Source organism: Dicentrarchus labrax, unplaced genomic scaffold, assembly GCF_905237075.1.
Source record: "Dicentrarchus labrax unplaced genomic scaffold, dlabrax2021, whole genome shotgun sequence".
NCBI classification, from domain to species: domain Eukaryota; kingdom Metazoa; phylum Chordata; class Actinopteri; family Moronidae; genus Dicentrarchus; species Dicentrarchus labrax.
Genome location: NW_026136701.1, coordinates 8323232 through 8343308, shown reverse-complemented (window position 1 = coordinate 8343308; position 20077 = coordinate 8323232). Strand labels below are relative to the sequence as shown.

General features: G+C 38.9%; 2 protein-coding genes across 3 annotated transcripts in view; both read left to right on the top strand.

The window, feature by feature from the left end:
• Nucleotides 1–2370: 2370 nt before the first annotated feature.
• On the top strand, nucleotides 2371–5655 carry LOC127368448 (leptin receptor gene-related protein). Its single transcript, XM_051409269.1, has 4 exons — nucleotides 2371–2523; nucleotides 2932–3007; nucleotides 3604–3790; nucleotides 4027–5655. Exons 1-4 carry the CDS (start codon nucleotides 2508–2510, stop codon nucleotides 4141–4143), a joined length of 396 nt encoding a protein of 131 aa, XP_051265229.1. The 5' UTR covers nucleotides 2371–2507; the 3' UTR covers nucleotides 4144–5655.
• A 2458-nt stretch (nucleotides 5656–8113) lies between these two features.
• Nucleotides 8114–20077, top strand: part of LOC127368385 (cAMP-specific 3',5'-cyclic phosphodiesterase 4B) — a 51208-nt gene continuing 39244 nt past the window's right edge. Inside the window, exons 1-2 of one of the 2 annotated variants that reach the window (XM_051409209.1) lie at nucleotides 8114–8256; nucleotides 11806–11874. The gene's annotated coding sequence lies outside the window, so the exon portion shown is untranslated. Of the gene's footprint in view, nucleotides 8257–11805; nucleotides 11875–17072; nucleotides 17162–20077 lie in introns of those variants that run through there. The other variant, XM_051409211.1, reaches the window with a different exon arrangement.

The following is a 20077-nucleotide window of genomic DNA, read 5'->3' as shown; positions in this document are numbered from 1 at the left end:
CAAAAATAACTATAACTAATATTATCATTAACACAAAAACCATGAATTAAGCAGATAAACACTAAAGGAACAGTACAGCACAACACAACTCTGATTCGCCGTTTGGATCACTGGCCCCATCTGCTTGCTGTTGCCCTTGTTTTTAAGCCATTTGGACTGATATATGAATTAATGGCAGGTGCGCCTGACCAGTCTGAGGGGACGGTGGGACCTGGAACAGCACACACAGAGAACAAGGCAGTACAAAATACTATACTCAACAGACACAAAAGAAGTTTGTTAATATTTTACATTTATTTTTATAATATTACTACAACTTATTTACTACAGGAGACATTTAAGCTAATAGGAAACACTTTAAGTGGGACTTATCAGGCTCTGGCTACAGGATTTCCATGTGGACACAAACAGCATCAGTCCGCTAACATCTGGTCCAGCTCTGTGATCACTCATGCCCTTTGAAGTACTGCACCTATCTTCTGGTTTCATCTCCATATAACACCAAACCTGAAGCCCAACAAGTCAAGATCTTTATTGTCATATGCACAACAATTACAGTGAAGCAGTCATTGGCAATGAAGTTCTTAGATCAACAGTGCTCTTACAGATATGTATAAAAACAATATAGATCAAGTAAGAAAATAAGAGGGAGGCACACTGAGCTCTGGTTCATCTGAGGTCATCTTATTGTGGGTTTTATTTCCAGTAAAATGTTCAGTGGAAGTAAGGTTAGAGATTGTACCAATGTGTGAACAAAGAAATCACTAACATTGCTCAACATTCCTCAATGATCTTAAATAACAGACATATAAAAACAGTTTTGTGTTAATGGAAGAAGAAATTAAATAAAGGTTACCACAATTTAGATCAGACCTTTTCATTACAGACATTTGGACTTGTCATAGTAGGAAAAGAGCATGTGTTAGAAATAACAATAACAATGGCTCTGTGTCCCAATATGACAGTGATCCTGTATGTACAATACCAGGACCCTGAAACTGAACCTAACTTCAAAGACTTTAAAACAAATATATGAAAACCATTGAAAAACTGAGTGATTCAAGTAGAATGTTAAGTTATAACACAGTGTCTAATACTACAAATAGTGTATAATAGTATTGTGTATTATAATAATACATAACAATACATATGGCACACAGTGGTGGAGGAATATTCAGATCCTAACTGGCTGGTTGAGCTATGAATATGCTCCTGTTGGGTAGGTTAACATATAGAGGAGCATTATATCTATAAGATGATCTTATGTTCAATGAGAAACCTAGTCTGAAGTGGCCAGTGTCCTCTTCTTTGCGGTGGTCTGTTGGGGGGAGGCATCGGCGATGGGGGTGCCAACGAGCATAGCAAGATGGTGAGGAAGGCCAGCTCGGTGGTGGGGATGGAGCTGGACACTGTGGAGGCTGTGACTGAGAAGAGGATGAAGGGGAAGCTGAAAGCCATCATGGACAACCCCTCTCATCCTCTCTACACTGAGCTCAGGCAGCTCAGGAGCACGTTCAGCCACAGACTGACCCAGCCCCGAGCCTCAAAGCGGTTTGGAGGCTTGTTTGTAGCATCTGCCATCAGACTCCACAACGCCACAGCACCTAGTACCACCAACCCCCGCAGACCAAGACTGGTTTAAACTCCAACCTACAACGCACAGGCCTTTTGCACTATTTATATTTAATTTCCATTTTAGTAGTTTTAGTTTAGTTTTAGTTTTTTGTTTTAGTCAAGTTTAATTTTCTGCTTATATTTTGCACTTCATGTCCTAATTGAACAATGCATAGTGTATATACTTTAATTTATAGTTTTATATCTTCTAATATTAATACTATTAGTAATATTTTTATTGTGATATTCTTTGTTATCTGTTTTTGCACTACTTTGCCCTATTGCTGCTGTGTCAACCTGAATTTCTCCTAAGGGGGATAAATAAAGGAATATCTTCTCTTATCTCTTAATCAGCAAAGAAACTACTTGTGTAACTAGAGTGATCAGATAAAGGTAGTGGAGTAGTTGAAGTAAAGCTCTATTTCAAATGTAGGAGAGTAGAAGTATGAAGTAGCATACAGTGGAAATACTTACGCACTTAGTACAAGTACGTTAAGATTGTAATTAGCTACAGTATTTAAATAACACTACATAACACGTGGGTGTTAATCAAGCCCCCAGAACAGCACTGCATAGTCGCGTGCTCCTCGTCACGAGGGATGGCAGCAACCACGTTAGCAAACTCTATAAATCGACCAAAAAAAAGGAATTAATCTGCTCACAAGCGGATGATGGTGATGGTGATGATGATGATGATGATGATGATGTTCAGGTGTGTGTTCAGGTTAAGTTCACAGCTGCTGAGTTACTGTCGCTTTAAGAAAGTCATGTGACCAAGAAGGAAACCCCCGATGGAGGAAGCAGGAAGTTGGTTTACCAAGAAGGAGAGCACATAAACAAAACACAAAGAACTGAATAAAAACTCAAGAAGAAGGTTTCACGCATTCATCGCAATGGCCGGCATTAAAGGTATTTTATGTGTTACGTGCACGAGTCAGTTGGCAGTTACGTTCATTAAGTTACGCAGACGCTCTTCTGTTGCGTCAGAGCTTCAAAAACTTTGTTAGCTTAGTTTTCAACATTTCTGAAAACGTTTGCTGAATCATTTCGAAAGCTATCACCACACATAACACTGTCTAAGGATAGTAAGATTCGTTAGATCCATTTTTAAGTTATTAACTTGTTTTAAGTTGTAATTTATTGCTAATTTTTTTTCTTACAGTTAAATTGTCTTAAATGTTGACTTAGCATACAAACAAATGTCATAGTGTTAGAAGCCTGGCGTATTTCTCTTTTGTCTCTCACTGTAACTTTGGACAAAAGCATCTTTGCCGATATAATATAATATTATGTAATGTAATGTTTGTGTTCTTTCAGCACTGGTTGGTTTGTCCTTCACTGGTGCCATTGGATTAACATTTCTTCTACTGGGTTGTGCACTGGAACAATACGGGTAGGTTATTTGTTATAAGTTAGTATTTATGTTATTGTGTGACACAGGCTTAACATTGAGGATAAAAGGATAGGATGTTTTTTCCAGCGAAATCGCGGTTGGTTAGAGAGATATGAACAACAGCAAGAACAAAAATACCCTTAAAGGAGTACTCTAGCAATTTAGTATTACACTTGTCACGAAGTTGAGGGACTTTTAAGAACCAGATTTAAAAAGAATCGTCAAAATGAGTGCCACAGAGGCCTAGAAATGTAATCTCTAGTATGGGTCAAGCTCCAGAAATGCTGAATTCTACAATTTCCATAATGCAACTCAATAGCCTCTTTCATTAGAGCCCCCCACCTTCTAAATGCCCACTTCTTTTAAACCCCACGCTCCTAGTTTTTCAGATTTATGACATCTCCTCCAGAGTCGCACAAGACATACAATGTTTTTTTACAGGCAAAGTAAACTTTTTTTCTCATGACATGTTAACTGAGCTTAGTTTGTAAAATGTTTAGTTCTGTTGTGAATAATTAAATACTGTTGCAAACTCATGCCATCGTATGTCATAAATATGGACCATCACTTTAACTGTTCCACACCTGTTTCTGCAGGGTATACTGGCCGCTGTTTGTCCTGATTTTCTACATTTTAAGTCCCATCCCGACCTTCATATCCAGACGCGTCAGTGATGACACCGACTCCTCCAGCAATGCATGCAGAGAGCTGGCCTACTTCTTAACAACTGGCATCGTGGTATCATCTTTTGGGCTTCCCATTGTGCTAGCCCGCAATACCACAGTGAGTTCTCTCTACCCATGATGAAATATTTTCTATACACACACACACACACACACACTCATATATATATAAATATATACCGTTTTATTTGTGTCTGTAGATATGTCTGTGCTGTCTGCACCACATCAGTTGTTGGTGTATCCGTACTTGCACTGTATCTTGAGAGAACGACTAGAAGACTATGGATTTCTTCCGGTCAAAAGTTTTGATTCAGTATAAATATTATTCTCCTACAGATCCAGTGGGGCGCCTGTGGTCTGGTGATGACAGGCAACGCTGTCATCTTTCTCACCATTCTTGGCTTTTTTGTTGTGTTTGGAGGTGGAGACGACTTCAGCTGGGAGCAGTGGTAGAGTGCCTGTAGACAGTGGACAGATGGACAGATGGATGGTTGGGTAGGTGGATAGTTGAACGGATAGACTGCAGACTAAGGGGCACAAATGTCCTGCACTCAATGGGGGATGATGCTCATGTACAGTATAGGCTGTAAAATGTCAGATTTACTGGGCATGTTTTCAGGCCGATTGTTATATTAGGAGGTATTAGGGTTGGAAGCAACACTATGTACCCTATTAATGTGCCTTATGTGTGGGACCAGAGAGACACTGATGCCTATACCCCTCTTATGCTGTAACCCTATCACTATCCACCATAACCCATATATTTTAGCTTGTCTCGCCTCTCTTTCAACCCCCAAATCACTCTGCGCATTGCAGCTGCCTGCTATTTCATTATGCTTCAATTAATTAATATCATAAAGGGATCCTAAAGAGTAACTCTATTGTAATATACACTGCAATGCTCACCGCATTATCTGTCCTCATTGTTCAAGGGGAACTGGCTCTACTGAATTATGGCTTGCTTACTATTAAGAGCACTGTTTGCTGTCTAAATTGTAAAGGCAGGCTAAGTTACCTTAATCTATGCTATCTGACAACAAGTTGTAGGAATCCTAATCAGGTAAAGATCTATTTGTATGGAGGTAATGTGTTTTTGTGTTTTCATTATGCTACAAGCCTTTAAAGCCTTACTTTTTGTTCTGGTGCAATTGTTTACATTCTCACCAAAGATCATTTTAGATTGCAAAAATGGAGCATATTCATCACTGAACTGCATTTTGATCTGTGCTTTGCAGCAATATGATCCTCAAAAGCAAGCTGAGGCACTCGACAAAGCTGTTTAGTGAATATCAAACATCTAAGAATTTATGTTCAGTTATCAGGCCTGAGAAAGCACCCACATCCATTCTATATTTATGCAGACGACAAACAAATTCATACTATCGACATGAGCTTGATATTAATTTGTGAATCATATTTTTTACACGTTGAATGGTAAATACAGTACATGTATGTTGTTTTTGTCCTAAAGGAGAGGGCTCTACCTGCAAACTCATAAGTGCCTGTCATTCACAGTATATATTTTGATTAATAGAGAAATCACTGTGATTCATTTTTGAGTAAGTTTTTTGTGTTACATCATCAGGGGCCATTGAAATATGTAATTGTGAATCAATATTACATACTCATGTTCTATTTTGTCATAATCAAAAACTGACTCTTAATAAGGTTCTGTAGTTTGTATGATTATCCCACTTCATAGAGACTATCACAGAAAAACATCTAGTTCATGTCCCATACAATTTCTTATCTCCTAATTCTTTAACTGCTTTACAAGGGAAACTATTATATTGTATATTTCACAACTGACATTTTCAATAAAGAAAGTTTGTTCTTTCTATTGTGACTCCCATATCCACACTTTGAAAACACTAATGAGTGCTGAATAGCTCTCAAAGGTTATTTTATAAGCTCCTGACTGCATTTTGTTTTCTAACACTGATTAAAACTCTCTGTATAAACAAATGTACAGGCTCTGTCTTACTGCTGGTGGTGTGATGAGAATCTCACAGTGGTCGGTGAACTGGATGGAGAGCTTGATTTGACTAGTGCAAAGCTTGCCTCTGGGCAGTGCTGATGGATGATGCATTCAGACACCTGTACACTATTTATACAGTATAGCAGCAATAGTGACTGTAGCAAACCTCTGTAACGGCCTCCCACAAAACAGAGACTGGAAAAGAAGGAGAGGTGGTGTGTGGGTGAGTGTTAGGTACATTTCTGTCTGGCCAGACTATGCAAGTAAACCATAGGCCTGACTGACAGAAATACAGGTGTGAAAGCCGCTTAATAATTTAGATATTTTGCAATATTCATAAAGCAGCATGTAAAACAGCTCCATTCCTAGAAGATTGTAATTTGCCCTTTCCAAACACAAACATTAATACTGAATACAGATCAGCAGCATTGCCAGCAGTGAGCAAGCTGCATGACAAACAAATGATAAAAATCGATATTATCTATTCAGGGTTGAATAGGATGTGATAGAAATCAACCATGCACCTGCATACAATTTCAATAGTTTAATGTAATTCTCTTTTCCTGTGTCAGGGATGCACTGAAGCTGCCTCACCAATTTGCGTGTTAAGCTGAGTGCATTTCCTCCACAAACAAAAGAAACCCACACTCACAACACAAATGAATGATTATTTTCATGAAAAACATCTGTGCTTCCCGCCTCCAGTGATTGCATTTCACAATGAGAAGACACAGCATGCATGGACTAACATCCCACAGAGAGGATGGTGGCTGTATCAGCGCTGCTGTGTGGAAAGCACATTTGAGGAACATTTGCAAAGGTGTGTATGTGCAATTCATAATGCAGAAAGAACTGCATGGAAATGTTTAATTGCGTCAAATTTAATAAATAAGTTGAAATCAGAGATTAAAATAAGATTGTCAGCAAAATGTTGCTCTTTGGAGGTTGCCAAAAGGCACAGAAACAGTCACAATATCTGCACAACAGGCAGAAATGCGGCTGTATTGAACATCAAGACAGGTGGGAGATGGAGAGTGACAGAGATTTGGTGCTGATTGAGTTTCTGTTGGATGTTAGCAGACATTGTTCGAATGCTGGGACATCAACATGATGAACGGGGCCAAGCACATGTGTAGAACAGTGCCACAGGAAGGGGTGACACCTTTGCTCCCTGGGGTTTCCAAGCCATGTTTACACTTCTGGGTGAATAAGAAGAGATCCATCAGAATCAGGTGGCAGATCAGACAAGCCATCTGTTGACTACATATTTCATGAAGAAAATCTGGTGATTAGTCACCACTGGCTCAGTTACTTAGGTACAACTGATGTTGAAAGAAACACTGCCCCATATCCTACATCAGTGACATTGAGACCATGTGAATCAGAAGCTTTATTGTATCTTAAAACCCACAACATGCCAACTTAATGGGCTTAAAGTGTTTGCTGAGTGAGGGAAACTGCATTTACACTGAACATAAGTGTCGGTGTGAGTGAGAGACACTGAGAAGAAAAAAAAGATGAAGGTAAAGATGAAAAAATAGAAGGAGCCCAGGGACACCCATTCATCTCTGTTCCAGGACAGCTGTTGCCTGGCAACAGCCAAGGCATCAAAATTATTCTAAAAGACTGCTCAGTCTGGCCTTGAATACTACACAATGCAACACTGCAGAGCAACATCACACTGTGCAACACAGCATATTGTGTGGTAGTTGTGTGATACTGTAATATACATTACATTGCAACCGTGGTAGGTGGCAGCATCAAACACAACAGTCAGTAAAGTGCAGCCACGCGGTTCAGTGCAACACAACACAGATGAACAAGATGAGAACAAACTGAATAATGCAGTGCAACACTACACACGTCACATCACAATGCAATGTGTGATCAGTGATACAATGAAATGCAGCACACTTCAGACTAGCACTAGACAATGCAAGATCCCAGCAAGGCATTTACTATAAAATGAATGCATCAATATTATAATGATATTCTTTCGTTTTAATGACAACATTTTATTATAACTTGCTACTGGAAGAGCTCACTGTACTCTAGCAGTAACCATTGCTCTATCTAAGGAGCTACATGAGCTGCCTACAGTATTAAACTTAACTCACTAAATCATAAGTAGCTCTTTATATACATATATACATATATATCTAAATATAAAATAAGAACTTCCATTGCAGTGGTGTACTGCTATTTAAAGAGACAATCAACTAACACGCAGCAGGGGGTCAATGGATGACAGAGAGCCGGGGGGTTGTAGCCTCATTAAACTGGTGAGGCAGACTCATCCATACTCTCTTATGGCTGGAAATCAAATGGATGCAGAGCTGGGAAAGAAGAGAGGGCGGGCGCGCTGATAGCCATTGGTAAACGGAAGGATTTGCGTCGTCTGTGCCAAAGCCAATCGATGCGCTCTCGTGCTTGGGAAGGGGAACGAGCGCGAACGGGACAAATGGAACCAAATAAAAAGGGGCGCGTGCTTCTGAAGCGCGGCAGAGAAACGGGAGACCGCAGCAGCGCGTGGGACAGCGGATACACCACCGGTTACCACCGGTAACCACAGACTACATACACGTCCGGTGAGAGATACAATTTAAATTTATAGGGGGACAAAAAAGTATTATGTGTTTTGTCGTTATCCTCTCTACACTGGGGTTTAACTACAGCCTATTACCCGCGCGAAGTTTAGTCATATTTGTATCCAGTAAAAGTTGATTATGCTAACAGCCAAGGGACATCGTCGGCACAGAGGCTAGCAAAAAAAAATGATGTTTCACGATTCTCGGGTTGCAGGTTTTCGTCATTTGAGCTGTACGTAAGCGATTTTCGAGGAAACATGACCGTCAGTCAGATATCTTGAGTTGCATTGAAAGGTCTTTTGATTCAGTCATATCACGTAGGCTTCTTGTCTGTACGTAGGCTGTGCTCTTCATCTCTCTCAGGACTTTGCAATGTGGGCATCTTTCATCTCTCTCTCGCTCGATTTGTTTAGTTTTGTCACTACGTATCAAAACTGATAAAGAGCAGCATCATTTCTAATGCCGAGCCTCTGTGGATCCAGCCTACACAAATGTTTGGGGCAATTTAGATAAAGTATGATGATGAGGTCAAGTAAGGTAAAAGCCATACCCGTTTTGTGCTTTCTCTTACTACAGAGAAAGAGACGATAGATGTTCTTTATTGTTCACAAAGGGAAATTCATTTTCCTCATTCAGTTAAGTACTTTGCTAACAGACAAGACAAAACACCACCATACAAAAGAGGATGTGTGGCTCTAAAAGTTAAGATCTTTCCTCCACAGCCACAGGCACCAGTGTCAACAGAGGGGATGAAGCTGGCCCTGCCCCTGTTTGTTTTGAATACAAGGGCATCATATCTCTTGAAAGCTTGTGCTGAGGTTATGTGACCGACCTTACTTGCTTTCTTCACCACCCTCTAGTCATAGAGCTGTTGGAGCTGCAAAGCTTGGACCCCAAGGTGGTCACCCTCTGCAGTTACGCAGGTCTCAGAGAGCCCCCCAGACCAAGGCTCTCTATATGGCAGATGTAAAAGCTGCAGAGCTGAGGCTTTCACTGTGAGGACAGAGAGGCCAGCATCAGATTGCCAGTTTGAAACATGGCCCCCCTCCACCAGTTCCTGGTAGCATCCTTTGGCTTGGGCTATTTCCCTCTTTAATAACAAATGCAAAGTACTCCTGTTCGCTCTGGGCCCAGTAGCGAAGGCTCTGTGCTTTGCTTAAATTGCTATTTTTTCAGGTGAACTGTGAGCCATGGCTTTTTGTTGGGGTAGCACTCAACAGTCTTCATGGGTATTCGCATACACTCATAATATTGGATGTATGAAGTATGTTTAAGTTTGAGACAATTTAGATGTGGGTGGTCAAAAGGGGAATATTTGTTGAAAAGTGCTGGAAAGTCTGGGTAAACCCACATTAACACATAATGGACATACTGTTGATTTGCTCTATAAACCAAAGTGTTTTATACACCATTAAACAATCAATCACTGTCCATTTAACAATGACGTCTGGATTAAATGAGGTCAGCCAAGGCCTTCAGAAGATAAATAGTGCTAGTTAGGCTTTTTATTTTTCCCTAGAGGAGAAATCAACATTATACCTCTGTTGGGAATTGTCTGACTGTCAATATAGAGATTCAACAGGGGTCTTTTTATAGTCTGTGTAAAGGGTCTGATTTGGGATGATTGTAGCAGTTCTTTGGATTTATCATCTTCATTTTAGTTATTTGAGCTGAACCTTTTAAAACTTGGATTACAGCTACCACTGTTTGTCAGATACACAAGAGGTAATTTGGTATGTTTTACATTAAGTGAAGTAATGAATGCAGAAACCCAGTCTGTCCGAGTAGCATAAAAGTGCTCATTGTTTTCTGCATGGCCCATGCAATATTGTGTGTTTGCATAGGTAAAATATGTGTGTTTTTAAATATTAATCAGTCTGAAACAGCTGGGATGGGGATTTGTAGCTGATCAACGTCTTTGGCTTTCATGTCTAAACAGTACAGTATTCACAATAAGTGCTAGATAGTATGAGTTGAAATAAGTGATATTTGTTTTGTAAAACTTGTTTAACATTGTAAATTAAAACTTAATTAATTTTTTTATTCTATGTGTGTGTGTATGCGCGCAGTTCATTTCCGCCTGGGCACATGGACCATGTTATCACCACCCGCCTGTCTCCCCTACGTCCTTCAATATTCCAACTTCCTCTTCTAGGATTTATTATCTGTGGATCTCTGCTATAGGGACTTCTTCTGCCAGCACATCACCTACAGCTTTTATAACTTTGTTGCTCACTCGAAACATCTGCTGGACTGCGCACAGATGTGAAAGGTTACAATCTTGACATTGCTCTCTATTTGAATGTCACCCGCTTTTAAAAATCCAAAACACAAGAATTAAAAAAACACAACACTGATTCATCCCTAGATTATACTTTCAGCATTTAGCCCTTCACAAATCAATGTTTAGAGCTGTACATACACAATGTCTTATATTACACTACTGTAGGTACACTGGCATGACATACTATCATTAGGGATGTGCAATATGAATTTCTTTTAGCCAATGAGATAACTGATAATTTCACTTTTTTGTAATTTAAAGAGACGTTCATAACCTGTAGTTTTTACACACTTGATGGTAAGAAAGCCTAAGATGTAGTGGGCAATGATGGATGAATTAATATTCCATAGCTCTGACCTAACCAAATCTGATATTATTGTTAACACAACTAAAACAACAGTTCAGTCCCTTCAAATTGTTGTTTATTTTTCACAGTCAAGTTCATCAAAAACCTTCACAAACATACTTTGGATTTCATAGAAGATAAAGGCTATCTATAGCTTTGCATAAGAATTCAAAATTAGTTATTATTATGGGCCATTAAGTTATCGGTATATATATATATATAAATGTACCATTATTGGAACGATAATCTATCTGCCCCGATAATCATTGTGCATCCCTATCTATCATTTATACTCCTGACAGAAGTGCTCTTTCCTTTAAGCCCAGTTCATAGCGTTTTTGTAATGCGCCCGGTCATGTGGTGTGAACTCTGGCCACTGTCCTTTTATTCTCAGTCAGTGCTGAAACAACAAGGCACATACATCCAGCTTCTTGTTAAAAGGGCTCTCTGGCTGCCAGACTGATGACTCATTTACTGGCTGCTTGGTGGCTTTACTGGTGATGTGGCTACTATAGTGCCTTTTCTGTTGCTGTACATTGATGTTTCACTTCCAGAAGATGAATACATGCCCTGTCTGTGTGTGTGTGTTTATGTGTTGGATGGTTATCTGAACTATGACAGTAATGCGTTTAGAGAACCATAGCAAATGTGATTCCTAACATCAAGAGGAGGGCTGCAGCAGCTTTTACACTTTTCCTACAACTCTGACCTATCAAAAGTATTTTGTACATCTATTAAGTATTGTTAAATCATGTATATGTGTGTCAGAGGGAAGTGTATTGCCCCTTTAGACATTGTAGCGTTGTCAGGGGTCCTTGTAGTTGATCAGTCACATAGTTTCAGCTGGCTAAAATATTGTCTTTTTTTGCTGTGATATGTGATCTGTGAAATTGTAATCCATACATTGTTTGTCTTTCAGGCTGACAGTCTGCTGACGTGAATTCCCCCTCACTCCCTCACCACTTGCTCAAGGAGAAGAGCTTCAGCTGTAAGTACACTTTTTCTAGTGGCTGAGAGGGAATATTGTGTTCAGTCAGTTTTCTAGTGCATGCCTTATTGCTGACTAAAGCAGTGTATACGAAGAGATTAGTTCTGTATCATGGAGCTATTGGATGGAAAAATTACAGTAAGTCTGCAGTGTTGCACATTCGTCATTTTGAAATAGAATCCTTTTTGTGCATTTGTCCCACTGAACCACTTTCATATTGCATGAATGAATGTAAAGCAGATATTATCAATCAATTAGTTGATTGACAGGAAAAATAATCTGCAACTATTTTAAGAATCAAATAAGGGTGCTCCAGTCAATGTTTGGGACCCATGGTTGGGTCTGTTTGAAGCCTTATATTTATCATGTAGCATTGTTTATTAAACTATTAACAACATATTAAGTATTAAAAACATGAAATGAAAAGTATCATGAATTGACAGCAGTTTATGTGTTAGCAGGCAACATCTGCTTTATTCCACTCTCTATCTGAGACACAGCTTTAAATCATAGCAGCCTGTGCTTGGTTATTGGGAGTAGCTTAACAAATCCCACAGAATGTAGGAGCGAGTATATGTCTGTTTCTAGTAGGTTATTTCCTTTTTTACAGTTTTGGCCTAATTCTCCACCTTATTTTAGTGTTTATTCACAAACTGTTTTTATCTGTGAAGCACATTGGGCTGCATGTTTGAATAAAAGATGCTATTCGAGATATAGATATGACCAAAATTTCATATCCCATATATATATATATATATATATATATATATAAGTAATTTAATTATCCCGATGATCATATTTGATTATTTTTCTCCTTTTATGTAGAACCGTTGTTAGCAATTAAGCGTGAAACAAAATATAAAATATGAATGACTTTACTTGAGAGAGACAGACAGAGAGAGAGAGAGAAAGAGAGAGAATTTTTTTTATGTGGAGACAGCCCATTAACAACAAGCCTCTTCCACACAAGGCTCACCTGCTTTTGTGAATACTGAATCACGGATGAAAAATCCAAAATGTGACAAACTGCTGTAGAGAAACAGAGTGGCAGGGCTGGGCTATCCAGTGTGTGTGTGTGTGTGTGTGTGTGTGTGTGTGTGTGTGTGTGTGTGTGTGTGTGTGTGTGTGTGTGTGTGTGTGTGTGTGTGTGTGTGTGTGTGTGTGTGTGTGTGTGTGTGTGTGTGTTAGGGGGGACATGGTGATTTAAGTAGTTTGTGACTAAACGCTTGTTTTGCATTGCATCCCTGCCTCATTTTTTTTCTATCGTCACACAATATATGGTCATATCGCACTGTCCTACTATAAAGCTGAGTTGAGTTAGTTGCAGCCTTGCCATAGATATTGATAAAGTGATGAATAGGAGGTGGTGTGTAGAATCTATCATGGTTCATAGGCTCAACCAGTTGCTCCACAGCAGGATGTAGCCACCCTGTGTGTTAAGGAGGCGGTGGATCATATCCGTTTGCTCTCATCGTGCTCAACAGTGTCTCCAAAGAGCACAGGTCAAAGCTGCACACTGATTAATTTCTGTCTCAGTTGTCATCTGAAGGATTCACAGCCACGTTGACATGGAGGTTGCCAAATGGTGACACTCACCAAAGGCCCTCTCTGCGCCACAGATCCTGCAGACTCTGCCAAGCCTTCTGTCAGCTCCTTACTCTCCAAGTCATTTGTCATGATTCACCCTTAGAGCTTTAATCCATGTAGCTTGCATTAGAAAGTTTTGTCTAGTGAATGGATAACTGATTTAGTGCTGACACAGACAGTACTTAAATCACAAACCTCAATGGATGTTAAATAGGGTGACTTGAATACCATGCGGCAATTAGTGTATGTGTGTGTGGGTGTTTGAATGTGACAGAACGGCACTCCCTCTTAATTACTGGGCTTTTTCAACAGCTCCAATCAAACAGTGACTCATCCAGAGTCACAGTCGCCATGTGTCCTGGCCCACCAATTATTTCTCATTTCCTTTTCTTCTCTTAAATGGTTTAAGTTTCTGTATTGGCACTGAAGCAAAGCTTTAAAGGCTCCTGATGAATTAAGACTTTATTCACTTCTTTCATCTAATTACAAGAAAGGACAAAGGATAGTATCAGTGATGAATGCTGAATACGACCTAACGAGTACCTTGTGATTAGCAGTGTAATACAGGATGCGATTTCTACGTCATTATTACATAATGACAGATACTAGCACAAAATGTGACCAGTTGTTATATTTGTTTCCTAATTTTTAAACCAATTAAGGCTATTGTAAAACGAATAGAGCTGCTGATCAGTCTGCTTCTACCAGTTTTTGTAGAATAAAATTGAAAGAGTTTGTCATGACTTGACTAGGGATGGTGTTTACAATCCCAGTATGACAAACACATGGTGTGACAACAGGACAATCCTAAAATGGTCTTGTGACATGTGGCCCAGTGGCAGCAGCAGGCTCACAGGGTCTGGCTTGTTCAGTCTCTCTCTTTATGTCTGTACTGTAGGGCAGTGGGTTCCCTGCATGTGGCCTCCACAGTGACGTCATCTTTCAGCTGCCACCTATTGTTGTTTCTCTCCCTCCTCAACAAACTCCTCTCAGCCTTCACTCGTCTCAAAAGTTCCTTTCTGGGTTAGGGTTAGCTGCTGGAATCTGCTACACTGCACTGAATGCAAATACAAACCGCAAAGTTCCCACTGTGACTTAGTTTAGATTTTCCAGTGACAGATAATTTAAGCTGACAAGTGTTGATTGGCATTTTTTTTTTTCAGTCACGGAGCTAATATGGCTTTCGGGTGAGCAGTTAAAACAATGTTAAACTGTTGAAGAATGTTTGATAGGTGTCAACTTAAATTACTTGATAGAAGAAATTATTTTGACAGTTACATCTTGAGAGTTAAATGAACATTTTTATAATTTATAAACACTATAAACATTTAATTTTGTGTACTTTTATTGTCTGGATGTTATTTGTTTATACATCCAGCCTCCACCTATGCCCATAGGAGAAGTTGTTGACAAATACATTAATGAACACTTACAGCTGCTTACAACTACATTATAGTGTTTTATTCTAAATTTCTAAATGTTTATATGCTGCTGATACTGTAAATGTTAAATGGGGGGGGGTAAAGTACCTGCTTTATAATGTATTGTAGAGATAGTAGTCACTCTTGATACTGTAAGCATGTTGGCTATTGTGATGATGGGCCTCTCTAAATTAGCGTTATGTCAAGGAAAATGTTTGAGTCCGTGCAGAATATTTATTTTGTGCCCTGTTTTACAAGCAGGGCTGTAACTAATAATTCTTTTCATTTTTCATTCATCCAAATGTTTTTCTCAATTAATAGTTAAATAATTTGTCGTATCAAAGGTCAGAAAATTGTGAAAAAGTTAATCAGAATTTCCCATACAGAGGCCAAGGTGACATCTTCAAATTGTTTGTTTTGTCTCACCAACTGTCCGAACCCTCAAAACTTTCTCTTTATTATAATTAAATTAATTAATAAAAGAAGAGAAAAGCAGCATATTTGTTTAAAAGAAATTACTTAACAAATACATACAAATTAAAAAGTACTATTTTGATAATAGATTAATCTTTTGTCAATCAGTTAATTGACTACACATTAAAGCTCTTCCTAAACGTAAAGGAGCCCTGGTGAGGCTCCTGTCTCACATGTTTGTATCTATAACTTTGTCTGGAATGACGATTCGTACTTGTAGAAATACGATATTCAATAAACTATAATGTATATATTATTCTATGGTTAATATAACAAGTCTGACTTTGTGAGTGTTTGGGCATCTGCATGAAGTGCAACAGCTGCTTTGTGTGTAGGACATGCCCAGTTGCCCACACAAACAGTGTGGGAAGCAGGGATAAGATTAGAAAAGTGTTTGCCTTTAAACTTATTGCAGCCTTTCAGCAAAGGTTTATTTTTCTTTGACATACAGTTCATAACTTTATATATTCATACAAAATTAACCACTTAACAAGTCTGGCCAAATATTGATTGTTATCATATTCTGTGCTGTATGAATTACATTAAGATGGATGCATCTAAGAAGGTAGTTGCCCAGATAAGATTTAGAGACTTTTAGCACAAAATGTCTGTATGTGATAAACTTGGGTGTGTGTGTGTGGGTGTCTATATGTCTGCATACCACAGTATCATGGTAAATGCATTAATGGCCCCAATACAAAATACTGTTTTTCATCCCACTTGTTCTGTTATATGTTTTATGCAAGTGCCCTGTGGCTGTGTAATTTAAATAGGGCCATGAGTTTGTGAAGACTTCGTGCTTCAGGGAACTTGTTCTGTGAACTGGGGTCCAAGCAAGATGAGGCCTAGCTTATGTTTTTTTTTTTTAAGTATTTTTTGGGGCTTTTATTGCCTTTATGATAGGGACAGCTGAAGACAGACAGGAAAGGGGGGCAGAGAGAGAGGGGATGACACGCAGCAAAGGGCCACAGGTCGGATTTGAACCCTGGGCCGCTGCAGCAAGGACTCAGCCTTAGTACATGGGTCGCCAGCTCTACCCACTGGGCTAACCGGGTGCCTGAGGCCTAGCTTATTAGTCATTTTATTTGTTTTCTTCTTAGTCTTCTAGGGATGAACAACAGTTATTTTTGAAAGATTACACATGATAAATAAACAATAAAATGTTTAAATACTTTCGAATGCAATGAATAAAATGAATCCAGGGTAGATGCAGTATGATGAAATACTGAAGTCTTGTCTTTGAACTAAATATAAATTGCAACTTTGGCAGATTCCTCATTTCAGTTCCCAGCGGTCCTTTCAGTGAGAGCCACGGCTATTATTTTCAAGGTCAGAAGGAGAAACGGTTCTATGTTAGATATATATTTCTTTGGTGATAAAACAAGATTGCACAATCTCTTTTATTTGGTCATTAAAGATCAGCTCAGTGTCAGAAAATGACATCACAGCTTTTATTTTAAGGACATTTACAGACCGACAGTGTTTCAAAGTATGTCTGTGGACACTGAACATCAGTGAGCATTTTTTAAATTGGTATGGTTATGTCACCAGTGGACAGGCTACTGTTTTTAAATTGCAGCTCCCTAGGTGTGAATAAAGTGGGTGTGTTGTTTAAATTGAATAAATGTGGGCGGGCCCAACAGACAAGCAGGACCTGCTGCTGTTCTGTCAACAGCTGTCGTGTCTTGTGACTTGTGCTGCTTACTTCTCCATTTCACACCCAGTAGTTGAAGAAGTATTTGAAGCCTTGCATAAAGATTAGTATACATACAGATTAAGTTTCCACTGAAGGGATCAAAATCTGGGTAAGTAGAGTCAGTTTGGTTAATATGTGCACAGTATGTAATCTAATTTTTGCTCTTAATGGTTCTTTCATTTAACAGTGAATCTGAATCCTCTGGCTGTTAATGAGTGACTACTGTAAAGTTAATTCATCATTGTGGTGGCACACAGATGGCTTTAAAAGCTCTCATTGAGTAATTGAACGTAATATTAACATAGTTGCACACATTGAGCCTCCTTTGTTTTGGCGTCACAAAAGCTACCTTTGTGTGGGTGTCCAGCGATTTTAAATGTCTGACGACTACTGACTCACTCTCCACAGCTCTCCATTGTGCAGGGACGCTGTGTGACATACACTGACTGGTCAGATGGGAAAATTTTCTCACTGCTGCCAGCAATGCAGCCTTGCTTATGTAAAAGTATGTAACAAAAGTATAAACACTGGTATTAATGATAGTATTGTGAGTTGCCATTTACATTACCTGCTCTTTGAGCATAAACATTTTGTTGGATGATAGTAGATGAGTGCCATATGTAACAAATACCCTCCATATCCATGTATCTTCCCATCCATTCTTTATACGTATTTATTCTTGTTCAGAGCCAATATGGATGGTGTTGGTAGAGTGATATCTCTTCTAGCATACACAGGGTGAATCACATACAGAAGCCTATTCACACTCATATTTATACTTGCAGGTAATTCAGAGCTTTCAGTTCACTGAATGTACATGTCTTTGGACTGTGGTGGGAAACCATAGCACCAGTGAGAAACCACACTACAACCAAAACCACTTAACACACTTGGTTTGTGAATTATTAGAAAAAGGTGATGTCTTTAAATATCTTTTATTGAACCAAAAGTCCAAAGCCCTGACATTTAGGAAGTTAACACCTGCCAAGCACCACATGTGGGTAAATTTGGGGTTTGGCTGAAAAATGCCAGATTTAGATTGCTGTTTTTTTTTTTTACAAGCTGATGCTAATGTGACCCTTACTGTCTACCGTGATGTCTGCGTGGCAAATCGAAGCAGCTTAAAACCATTTAATTTCTACACAATGTCAGTCTATGTTTTCTGCAGAAACATCTGTGTTACATGTTATTACAGATGGCAACACATTCCTGGTGTCAAGCTACCAAAAGGAAAACATAAGACGAAGAGAAAAGTCAAGGAGGTCAGTTTTTGTGAGAGGTGGCATCTGAACAGCGCAGGAGCCCTAAGATCTTAATCAAATTACTTTAGGCTTATTTTCATAATAGATGATGTAGTTGTATGGCTGGTAAAAATATTTTAAGTTTTCTCAGTTTATCTGCCATTGGCAGATGAGCCAAAAAGTTATTTTGGATTCTGACTGATCCACTTTTTTTTTCATCCATTCCCATTCCAATAACTGTATTCGGATATCTGCCAATATATATCTTGTAAATGTGCATTCAGCTCTCATGATTTCTGTGTGAGACTGTCAGACAACCAGCCAGGTACCATAAGTATGACTGCAGGCTCCAAGCAACATGGCTGCCCCTCTCTGTATATCCATCTGTCTTTCACCTTCTTTTTCCTTTCTGGGTCTCCCTTATCCTCACGTGTAAATAAACAGCAGTCAAATTAACAAATAATAACAAATGAACTCCAGATGCTGGATCAGATCAGTCCCAACTCTACTCCAAATCCCACCATGCAATGCTGTATCTGTTGTTCCTTGGGAAAATGACACAGGTGATTAATCTGATATTTCGCCTTTTCTCTCCCATGTGCCCAGAGACTACATACTGTGTTAATACATACTTAATTCATACTTTTTAAGCACCCCCATTTAATGGAAGAATTAGCAAAAACAGAGTCTGTCCATAGCCTTTGCATTGTCTTTGAGTTGTAATTAAGCAGAAGCAGTCTGCTAAAGTTTGTTTTGTTCTCAGTTGCGGTGATACACACCCAGTACAGTGATCCCTGGTGTTCTCTTCAAAATCTGAGCAAAATCCTTACAATCAGCAACTCGAGTGCTGCCTCATGACCATGCATTCTGTTGCCTGCTTCACATCAACAACCAATTATTTGTAGAGGTACAGGCAGCCACCATGGGGATGACCTACTGCTGGGGTTACTGAGATGAGAGGTTACTTGGGGTTTGTTTCTCTAAAAAGTGGAAGCAGGAGTGCATTTTCAATCCAGTGTCTTTTGTCCAATGATCTTTGTTGTTTTGAGTGGGTCTCTTGTGGTTTAGCTTTAAATGCTCTTCAGAGAAGCTCACTTCTTTCCTGGATGTGCTGACAGTTCCCTGGCCTTTTCACTGAAGTGTTGATGAAAAGGAAAAAGCTTTACTAGAAAAGGATTTTGTAACCATTTTAATTTCATTTATTTCAACAGTCTTACTATAAAGATTTATTTTTTATTGTTAAATCATTCTGTTTAATAGTGAAGGTTTCTTGTTGATAAAGACCTTCAAAGGTGATCACTGATGTGTCCTGTCAAAGAGATGAACCATGTGCTGGCAGTCCAACCTTTTAAAACAACATTCCAAACTATTATAGATATATTCAAAATTATGCAAAACATGGACAAGAGATCATAATAAAAAGCAACCAATAAATAAGTAAGTCCAGTACAATATAAGTATCAGTACTACAATATGTTTAGCTAGGCAGTATGCTACAAATGTGGCAATTGACAGAATAGTGACGCTTAAATAATTTGTCTCTCTGGTTTCCTGTCTATCTTAAAGGTGTCACTACCCAAATAAAGTCTTGAATGAAGGATGATTTGGCAACTGATCATCAATGAAGTGTTGTTTATAAAGTGAAAATGCTAAACATTTGCAGGTTCCAGTTAAGTCGATCACAAGAAATGTAATAATTTATTTTTATTTTTTATTTTTTATTTATTGGTTTATTTTAACAGAGACAGTGTACATTAATTAAACATTCCTGTAAATGCACCAGA

Coding starts and splice junctions, on each gene's coding strand:
- LOC127368448 (XM_051409269.1), top strand. Junction 3,008..3,603: donor TGTGCACTGGAACAATACGG/GTAGGTTATTTG, acceptor CTGTTTCTGCAG/GGTATACTGGCCGCTGTTTG. Junction 3,791..4,026: donor TGCTAGCCCGCAATACCACA/GTGAGTTCTCTC, acceptor ATTCTCCTACAG/ATCCAGTGGGGCGCCTGTGG.